Genomic DNA, 11,042 nt, shown 5'->3' on the forward strand with positions numbered 1-11,042 from the left:
CACAACTATCACAAATTCAAAATGTAGGTAGAAACAACTTCCTGTCTCACAATAGCGCTCTCTCTCGCTAACTTGACTGTACAGAAAAGAGAAAGCAGGTTTGTTGTTCTGCTCTGAGCCTTGCAGAGGCGCACTCTCCCCACAGGAACACATGTTCATACTCAAAACTTTTGGCTCAAGTACTGTATTCCTGTTTATTTCAAAAAAGCCTCTCAGCCAATGTGCTTCAACTGTGTACTATACCAAAAACACTCAAGGTCCCAGTTTTGTGATTAGTTTATCCAGTATAGTATGAAGAACTTATACAGGGTATGAGGTAAGACACACAGAAGACCAAGATATTAAAGTAACATTCCCTTGATTTGTCTTTAAATTAATGGAAAATAAGACTAAAAGTAAGGACTCATGAATCATTAAGAGCAAATACTATGACAATACACAAGTTCAGGAAAGATTTTTTTAATTTAAATTAGCATAAAAAGAAAAAACAAAACTAAGAACCAGGCTACAGGCAACTTCAAAAACATTGATAGAGCTTGATGCATATATTGTGCAGTTAAAAATAAGCACTTTATAAAAAATAGATATCTACAATGTAACATAATGAACGTACAGTATGCATTTCCGAAAGTGGCTGTGTTGTCTGTACATTTTCCCCAAAGATATTTAATAAAAAAAAAAAAAAAAAAAAAAAAAAAAAAAAAAAACCTATTCCTTGAAAGACTAAGATTGACAGCAATACTCAACATGATCTAAGTTCCATAGAAGAATATGTATTTGTGACACACTCTATATAACAGGCGATTAAGTGGAAAAACATAACCAAGTGGCTAACCAAATGTATCCACAAAATCTTGTCCGTCTTTGTCAAAAGCTCAGATCTTCACAAACAATTTAGTTTCACCACACTGTACTTTTCAAAACAGGAGTGTGACGGCTGCCAAATGCAATTTCTGAACACCAAGAAATGGTTTTCTTTACACTTCAATATCTTTTTGGTGTCAGAAGCATTGTGCAACATTTACAAACACAACATAGTTTACACAGAGTATGAAATGTTAGAAAAAAAAAATAAAATAAAAAAAACTCCACCATGAAATGAAAAGGACTGATAAGAGTGTAGATAATATTCAGCCTTTAGAGATACATTTGGAAACAGGGTGACATGTAACAAAATCACACAGCTGAGGGTTTGGTGCTGGAAGAGGACAGTCACTGTGGATTGTTGATGCCGTTTTAGGGCCAGGGGATGTAAAGAGAAAAGCCTGTTTGATTACATATATGAGGGAGGTGATCAATGGAGCAGTAGGTAGAGGGAGGGGAGTCTTAAAGTCTTACAGTGAAATCTACTCCTGGGCCTCTTTGCCAGTCATCTTGTAGATCTCAGTGGGGCCATCAACATGGGTGATAGTAGTAGTCAGCTGTATGTCTTCTCCACTGTTTGTGCCGGCATCTCCTACACACATAAAAACGACACATCATCAACACTGAAATGATTCATTACAGAACGTCAGTACCAGCAGCGTCGTAAGCCCTGGGCCCCAGATGTTTTTTGAAAAGCCCCGGATCTCAAAAGGATTTTTATAAACAAAGAGGCAGCAAATTGAACTTTACTCCGCTTAACTAATGTTACATGCACGGGAGGGAGAGAGCGCGAGAGACCGAGGCTTTAGGGCTCATCAGCGACTATGGGATTGTCACCAGCAATAATGTTGATCAAACCATAATATATCACACCACTGTTGTCCGTCAGTGTCTAGTCAGTTTATTTGCTACACAGACGGTTAACATTTCACTGCAAATTAGCGGGAGAATAAGATGATACAGCTGTAGCTCTGTCTGTCCTCTCTGAGCCACCTGAAGTGGCTGCAAGCTGCACTTTATCAGAGGCGCTGAAATTAACGTGTGTGGATTTGTGGTGAGGTTGATCACCTGATCACAAGTGTTTTCAGTTAGATTCCCGTTTCACCACCTTGTCTCATCTAGTAGGCTACAGTCCCAAATGGGGTTCTGCTTCTGTCAGAAGGGGAAACTTGCATTAGTCCAGACTAACTGAACCTTGATTGAAAGACAGATAACCTGGTCACTGTCTTGTTTTAAAAATGATGTTCGCCCATACATGTGTTGACTGGACCTCACAGGAGGTTGCTGCTGGAATGCAAGAGTTTTGCGAGACGCGGTTATCCTTTTTAAGCTGCAGCTTCATAAACCCTGTTGGCATTTATGAGTACGCTAATAAATAGTGATTATAAATAGCGATTTATGAAAAAACGAAGGGTTGGGATGTTTTGAGATGTTTTTATAAGTGAAAATAAATCACAAATTTTAGTGGACTTGAACTTCTTCACTGCATTTGTATTTTAATGGGCTACTTAAAAAATAAACTCATCAAGTTGTCTAGTCTAATGCAATAGACTAGACAAGACTTATTTTTACTCTAATAGCCTATCTTGACCTTTCCTCATGTTGACATATAGGGGCTATGATCCTGCACGCGCAAAAAAAAAAAAAAATAAAATAAAAAAACACCACAAACATGCAAGAATTAAATCACCCTTACACTACCATGGATAGTAGTGGTGCAACGGATCGCAGATTCCGTGGTATGGATCCCCTCCATACGGTGCGGCACGAAGGTGGACCGTGGATTGATTGCAAAGTTTAACCTGTTTCTCACCACAGTATGAGAAACAGTTTTACTGCTGCTGTTAGGCCTACTTCTTTAATAAATACGCAACATTACATCGCGATGCAGAGCTGCAGTGAAACGACAGAAAAGACAGACGCATCCTGTGTTAAACTCTGAAGTTAGAGTGAGTGGATTGGGAGACAGTGACTGATTTAAAAGCAGTCACTTCCGCCTCCATTGAGTGAACCCCCAGCTGTGACTTCAGACATGTTCAGTGGTGTAACTGGACAGATACTGGGCTGCTTATCATACCTGCCAAGTAGCGCTTTTGATTTTAGTTCGTTTGATAATTACTTTGCCAAGCAATGGTGCAAAACAATGTTGGAGACCTTTTGTCATGAGAAGTGCAACCCCCTCCCCTTCCTCTACATGCTTGCACATGTTTGATGACAAAAAAAAACAAAACAAGGTGCTAGGTTGGTTTCTCGGGGTAAACACCGCTTACACTGCATAATAAAACTGTTGCTTTTCTTGCACTTGAAACCGAAGTGGTTGCGAGTTACAATGCATTTTAACCCAAAATTAAGTGGTTAAGTAGTTTTTTAATAATTCACCAACACTGCGAAACATTTCGGCACCAGAAAAACTAATCAATGAGTAAAAGTAACGTTATTTCCTGTTGTGGGCATCTGATGGTTGAGATTGTAGGCAGGGTGGAAACTACTGGGGAGCTCGGCTCCTCTTAAGACGGTAGCCCCCCCGTAAATAGGTTTCAAAAGGCTATGTCTTTGTGCTTTAACGAATTACTTTCATGCTGCTGTCAGTTCATCCCGACCGATCCTGTCGGGGTGTCGGGAGATTCAAATACTCAATGACGTTATGCTGCTTTACCTCGGACGTAAATGCGCACAGCGTCTTTCTAAATGGGGAGACGATTCATCGCATTTCAAATAAGGCTACTTAAGTAAAAGTAAAATTACACATTGTAAAAACTACATGAGCAAAAGTAGGCTACAAGAACACAAAAAACTACTCTTACAGTAACGTGAGTAATTTTAATTTACTTTCCACCTCTGCTTGTAAGTTTTGATTATTATGATTATTATTTCGTAACGTGTAGCCAACCAGGGACACTGAGCAAGACTACAGAGTGGTGATTACAGACGAGAGAGGCAGCTACATCAGAGCCAATAAAGTAGCACATTTAAAAAATACCCTAAACCATGGATTGAACAGAACCGTGAGTTTTGTGATTCTTTGCACATCTAGTGAAGTAGCATTGATCACTTTGACGGAGGATACATTTTTTTTAAATTTTACAATTTTCTTTTCTCAAAATATTCCTTTATTCTGGAAATGTCAGAGAACCCAGATAGATTCTGAATGTGCAGAACTTTGAACGTGAGCAGAAAACCTGGTGAAACACAGGAGCTATTAAAGTCCAGGAGTTTATAAATGAATAAAAATTATATTATTGATGACGTAAAAAAGGTGCCATATGCACATTTAAAGAATCAGTCACGCCTGTGTGTGTGTGTTGAATCAGCAGTGATAATATTAAAAGTTGATCTACAGGAGAAACATATCTGAAAGCAACCCAGAATGCCTTAGAGCTGCTCAGCATTGTATTCTGTTACAGTTTTAGATTTTGAATTGTTTTATTTTACCTTTATTCCAGAAAAACTGTTTTTTTCCAAGAGTGTCCTGGCTAAGGCAGGCAGTAGCACAATTGCATATTCGAAACAGAAGTGAAACTCAAGAGTTGATAAAGTAAATCAACAGAGACTGAAACTTGGAGAGAGGCGCCCCTCCCAGGAGATTGGTTGACGCATTTCAGGGAAAGCTTTCAGAACTTCAAACCCTCTTTTTCTCTCCCTGCGTCACGGACGTCAGGAGATGGATGGTTTTCATTACTTTCCTGATCTCCTCCCCACCCCCATCCTCTCTTCACTGTTCCCTTCCTTTCCGTCTGGAAGGAAGCCTGGTGTCCATTAGAATCACCCTCTCGGGCCAAAGAGACCCTTCTTTCCCCTGGGAATCTAGGTCCTTGTGAATCACTGATCTCCCCCCCCCCAAAAAAACAAAGTTCGAATGAATAGGCAGCTTTACAGCAGAGCAAAGACACTTACTCCCCTATCAGAATGGAGCGAGAGCTACTGACACTAATGAAATTTAACCAATAACTTTCAGACAATGACAAGGTTTGTTTATGCAACACCAACAGTAATACTTATTCAATTATAGCACCATATTTTCCCAGATCTCAAACCAAAACTTAAAGTACACAAGAAACAAAAGGGTTTTTATCTGGACTGAATTTAACTGAGACCTATCTAACCAATCAATATTAAAGCATTAAGACAATTTCATGCAAATGTGAAACAATTTTTTAAACTACATCTATCACTATACTTAATTAACTATACTTACTCTATATTTAATTCTTTGTCTTGCTTATATCCGAGACTTAACTGCTACAATGGCTGAAAATGTTTCATCCTAAAAGACTACTACAAAGCATTTACAACCAACACACGCCATCTTTTCTTTAGAAAGTTAGAAGAAATATGTAGTTACCAGTTATGCACTGACCACTCGACTGCGCGTCTCCATAGCGTTTGTGAGACGGTGCGTAGAGGAACATGATGGCGAAGACATACAGGTTCCACATGCCGTAGATGCCCGTGAAGAAGGCACTGTTCACCTGCACTGTGTGCTCTCCCCAGTGCCAGTGGCCCTCATTCACCTGGACACGGAGGGAAAAAAAAAAAACAACAACACTATAAATACACCACACATATTGTTTTAAAGGCAGAGGGTTGTATGGCAGGGTGCTTCTATGTTTTGGGACAGGAAATGGACATTCTGATTTCCTAACATTATGGCACTCACCTGACTTATGATAAAGAAGATGACAGTCATGGCAGCACAGGTCAGAGTGACCAGCATGAGAAACTTGAACCTGAAAATCAGACCCTGAAGAGTGATAAAGGGGATGAGTTTTTAACAAAACACCAAAGAAAATCCCTTGCATGTGTAAACCTATGTGGCAATAAAGATTCAGAATTTCTTAAAAACATACTCCATGTAGCAGAGAAATCCTTTTGTAGAAATCATGAACAAACTGGTCTTTTTTTTTTTTTTTTTAATTCATGATGCTGAACAATTAGAAATGCACACACACACCCCCCTACCCACCTCATAGTGCAGGCGCCTGGCCTTGGACATGGCAGGCAGGGACGTCCTCTTACCACTGATGTTGCGGAAGACTTGAAAAACCATGAAGCAGAGGAAGAGGAAGTAGAGACAGGCACAGATCCCAGCCACAATTATGAATGCCATCTGAGGCAACAGTCAAGGTAATAACCAAATTTTAAAAAGAGCCTGTCAGGAGAATGGTGGTGCATACTATAATATAAATAGAAGATGTAATTACTTAAAAATTGTCTGTCCACAAATGCTTTTATCTACACTTTAATCAGCAACTTTAAATCTGTAAATCATAAAAAATGCTTTTAAATAATACTTTGTAAGTTATGGTTTTCATTAATGAAACCTTAAAAAGACTTTACTTAAGTTGAAGGCACAGCAGAAACATGTCAGCGGTGGGCCTTATAAAGATTTGATGACCCTGGTTATAGACTCTGTACCGAATGTCTTCAAACCACTGAGCGTCAGGAACACTAATCTGGCTTTTCCTTTTGATGGAACTCAAGTGGGGAGGAGTGTTGTTTTTTTGAGGAGGTGTTCTGATGAATCTTGCATTGCTCAGCTTGGCAAGCCAGGTAAAAACACACAAACACATCATCCTGAGACCCTGGGCAATGCTTTCACATATGGCGTTACCAAATTATTTTTCATCTTGTTAGTAGTCATGATAATGTGAGCCTGAAGATGAGACAAAAAATAAACAACCGGTAAAGACATGAATTTGTTCCAACAACAGACAACAAAGAGCAGAGCAACAACCATAAACATGTTTCCTGGCTGCTGAACCGGAAAAACATGATTTGGCCATTTACATAGAGGGTTTTCATTAACATCCTACCTGTCAGACAAGCGGTTTGCCGCGGTAACGGAGTGCTCCTTTTCTGATACTGTTGTCAAATTAATTAAAAAAAAAAAAAAAGATACAGCAAGCTCAGTTCCTACATCAGACGCCCAGATGCTGTAAAACGGGTTGGTCAGCTGGACCCCTCTGGTGACACAAAAAGAGAAACATTTTTGCATGTGTCACAGCATTTCATTACAAAAAGCCAACATAACCAGCATGTGGAGACATAATGTCACAAGATTCCCTATTATAATGTATTGGTTGGGATTTTTAAACCATTTTTGTAAAACAAGTCCGTTGGGCTCACCTCTCACACATGTCAAAGATAAAGAGACAGAAGGAACCAAACACGATTGGTCCGACCTGCTTCCAGTAGACTGAGAAACGGTTCCTTTCCGTCTGGTCCTGAGAGAAAAGGACAAAACAAACTTAAAGATGGGATATAATGGAATACATGTCATTAGCAGTAAAATCCTTCTTGATCAAGGTCACACTGTAGATAACATTACTGCCCTGTAGCCAAAATAAGAACTTTGAAGGGTTTGTTTAGGTACCGAATGTGAATGAGTACATCAGGCGAAGAGTTGATGACACAGATGCATCAATGAAAACCGCATTGTAAGTTGTAAAAACTCTTAAAAAGCAACTGATTAAATATTCAATATATATTAAATTGTGACCATAATCAAAGTGTAACATGTGATATTAGCTCTACTACACAAAGTATTTCCGAGGTTCAACTGCTGGTTAGTCAATTTCCTGACACAGGAAACCTAAAGGTTACTAAAAATGTACAAATATCATTTGGATTACAGAAAAATGATTTAAAAATGCTGTGGGAATAAATAAAACAGTGCTCTCTCTCACACTCACACACGCAGGCAGGCAGTGACTCACACACTGATGACCAAAAAAAAAACAATGGTCTTCGGGCCAGCCCAACTTCAAAGTGGTAGTCTACATACCAATGGGTGACGTCATGGTGGCTACATCCACTAGTAACTAAGACTTTTTAACACAAATACTGGAGCTCTGGAGCAAAATATGAAGCAGGTAGTCTGTAAAATCAGGTGCTGCAAACAAGAGTGTGCCAGGTGGAACCTTGAGAACAAGCAACCAGGTTTAGGAATAGATAATGTCAGGAACGCGTTACCAGTTGAGGCAGTTGGCCTGACAGAGATGAAGCATCGCTGCATAGACCTTCATGCATTGACTGAAGCTAAGAAGCAAACAAAATCCTTCTTGCACAAGGCAGTAGAGCTCAGCCTGCCCGCCCACATGAGAGAAACAGCCTGCTGTGCAGAATAGGCTGCTGCCCAGAGAGCTGAGGAGGGTAAAGAGACTGTCGTACTGTCTGAGGCAGACATGGAGTTTGTCAAAGTGGCCACCAAGTTAATGGACTCTCCGTTCAGCGGGAAAAATGTCTTGTCCATCTCCTTGATTTCCCCTATACAGGCCAAATAACAGTCAGATAGGAATGACCTGCGAGTCATTTGTGAGATGAAGGTCAAGCTCAGGGAATTTTGAGGCTTAGTCACAGCTCACACATTTTTACTTGTCCTCTGTCCAGAACCCATGCTGAAAAGAACTGCGTTTCTTGGACAAAAATGATAGTGAGATAAAAGGGGGCTCTTTTTAATCAGTGTTTGATTAATTAAAGAATGAGCCAGTTTCAAAACAGAATCAGAACAAAAAAATAAAAAACAAAAAAGTAGTTTTGTTTTTTCTGTTTTAAAACCAAGACGGAAAAACTGATAAATAGGTGGACCGTGGTCCGGATCCGGACCCAGCCGCCGCCCTCTCCGGACCCTGACCTACATGGTTTTTAACCAAGCGGGAAGCTTCCGGTCAGCAAACTGATGCAAACGCGAAGTTCCTTAAACCTGCATTCTATTGAATGGCCAGCCGGGGGCGACTCTTCTGGTTGCAAAAAGAAGTCCGGCTCCATTAGAAATAATGGTAAAATGACCCTACTTCTCAGCTGAATAATTACCTCAGTAAACACCAAGGTCTCAATCTCTAGTTTCATGTCTTCGTCAATACAATATGATGTTCATTTAGTAAGTTATGGTCCCATTTAGAGGAAAATAAACCATGAAGCGACAGGAGTCATTACTATGGTGACCTGTCAATCAGGCTAGAGTGACTCTTACCCACAGCACTGTAAATTTAACCAGCGCCGTTGAAAAAGCTTATTAGGAGTTGGCTGTTCATTTTCTCTGTTATGTACATTTAGTTTTAAAGAAAGTGGTATTATGCTCATTTTTAGGTTCAAAATCTTAGGGGTTGTACCAGAACAGGTTTACATGGTTTAATTTTAAAAAAAAAAAAGAAAAAAAAAAACTCCATATTTTTCCTCATACTGCACATTGCTGCAGCTCCTCTTTATGGAAAACGTCATGAGGTCAAGGAAATACGTGAAGGAGAATCCGTAAGGACTTCGGTAAAGAGGACGACGGGTCTAAGAGAATCCGACTGCTCTTTTCTAAGCAACGTAATTATGAGACAGCGGATTTCACTGACGTGACCTGCCGTGATGAAACTACAATGTTATGAAGATGGACTACAAAAAGCGCATCTTTGACACGGCCTTTGCGGCCCATGTTGTTGTAATGCAGGCCATCTAATAGGAGGACAACACGGTGGATTACTTAATAACCAAGATAGCAAAAAGGCAGCCTACCGGTCACTAAATAACAGACAGGGTTGTCACATTGAGAATGCTAGCTCATCCTGCCCACCCATAAGCGTATTTATCAACATGAATCCCAATTGTATGTAAATACAGTGTTTCACACAGAATGACAGGATAACTGTGCCGAGAGAGAGAGGGAGCGATGGGGCGAGAGGAGATGCTGAGAGAATATATGCGCTGTGCAGCGCTCTGTCAAATACAATTTTACCCATTTTAAATAGTAACAAAATCAATCAAAAATCACCGTTGATAATGTGGCAGGCCGCCACAAATAAATCAGTGTGTGGGAAACGCCTACTTGATCTTTGCCTTTATAAAGGCGAGGGTTTCGGCATCTGTGACTTAAGTATTAATTTGCTGAAGGCTGCAGTACATAACGTGAGGCTACACGCTGCAACATTATTCTCACAGTGTCAACAATAACTGAGACCCATGCGAGCTGTCTTGTAACGTGATCAGTTTAAGATATATGCATATTAGCAAGTTATGGCATAAGAGAGAAAAGGCTTAATAGCCAATGGTAACTTACATGGTGATCAACCTCCTTTATCCGTCATGGTTGGTTAATTGTTTTGATTATTGTAGAAAACACTTAATGGCTTATTTCAACAACCCGAAACATAAAACAGTGTTGAAACAGTATTCGATTACAAAAAAGCCAAAAGAAAACAAACCAAAAGAAAGAAGGTAATTGTGAGTCTTCTTAAAGTATCATAATGTGCTTCTGTATTGCAAGGATCTTGCCAAATGTGATTAATGGATTTTATCGTAGTAGTTTATAGAGTACGTGCGCCGCTTTAAATTTAATTGTGTGTTTAATTGGAATTGTGGGACGGCATTCTCTCCTTTCCTTTTGTAAAGGATGGTCAGGTGTACCCTATGCTAAAGGAGATATGAAAGGAAGCATTGAGGTACCTTTCTTTGGCTTTCAGAGAATAGAGCTGTTCGAATTCTCTGAAAGCTAAAGAAAGAACAGCTCTTATGGCTGCCCCTGAAATACTTCCGGTTCACTTTCACTCAGTTAGGAACATTCCTGAGCAAAAAAAGACTTTTCAAACGCAGCCAAAGTAGTGGGATCCAAATCAAAGCCGCTTCAGACTGCGACCGCAACCTAGCAGATCGTGCAAGTTACTAGTTGCATATAGAAATAAGACCATGTTTTTTAAGGACTGGTTTGACCAAGGTATTGTGTTTATCTTTATCTGGAAAGCAGTTTTCCCAAATTATAACAGGACGGTCTGGTCAGAATTTAATCGTGTTTTTGTCCCCAACAAAGTGAAGGAAATTCTGGTAAAAATTCTACACAGATAATATCCTTGCAATGAATTTATTCACAAGTTTAGATCTGATGCCTCGCCTTTATGCTCTTTGTGTGAGTCAGAGACGGAGTCGTTCTCATTTATTTCATGAGTGTACTTTTTCATATGACTTTTGGTCCGAGATCTCTTATAATATCTCGGTCCCTTTATCTGAAAGTATGGTCTTATTTTTAATGTGGAATCTATAAACTGCGAAATTGCTGACCTGGTTAAGCTATTATGTCTTCTGGGTAAACATATTCATAAAGCAAAATGTATGCAATTTCTTCAAAACAGACATTGTTTTATGTTGACCTTAAAAACCTATATTTTTCTATTGGCAGAATGTTAAAAAAAAAAAAAAAA

At 39.5% G+C, this 11,042-nt stretch overlaps 1 protein-coding gene across 1 annotated transcript in view; it reads right to left on the reverse strand.

The window, feature by feature from the left end:
• Positions 1–684: 684 nt before the first annotated feature.
• Positions 685–11,042, reverse strand: part of wls (Wnt ligand secretion mediator) — a 26,405-nt gene continuing 16,047 nt past the window's right edge. Inside the window, exons 7-12 of the mRNA XM_046051868.1 lie at positions 6,991–7,088; positions 6,764–6,827; positions 5,828–5,971; positions 5,522–5,605; positions 5,207–5,375; positions 685–1,456 (exon numbers count right to left, since the gene is read on the reverse strand). Coding sequence (XP_045907824.1) covers positions 1,347–1,456; positions 5,207–5,375; positions 5,522–5,605; positions 5,828–5,971; positions 6,764–6,827; positions 6,991–7,088 — 669 coding nt within the window. The 3' untranslated portion in view covers positions 685–1,346. The remainder of the gene's footprint in view (positions 1,457–5,206; positions 5,376–5,521; positions 5,606–5,827; positions 5,972–6,763; positions 6,828–6,990; positions 7,089–11,042) is intronic.

The sequence above is a fragment of the Micropterus dolomieu genome, linkage group LG06 (genome assembly GCF_021292245.1).
Source record: "Micropterus dolomieu isolate WLL.071019.BEF.003 ecotype Adirondacks linkage group LG06, ASM2129224v1, whole genome shotgun sequence".
In the NCBI taxonomy this organism is placed as follows: domain Eukaryota; kingdom Metazoa; phylum Chordata; class Actinopteri; order Centrarchiformes; family Centrarchidae; genus Micropterus; species Micropterus dolomieu.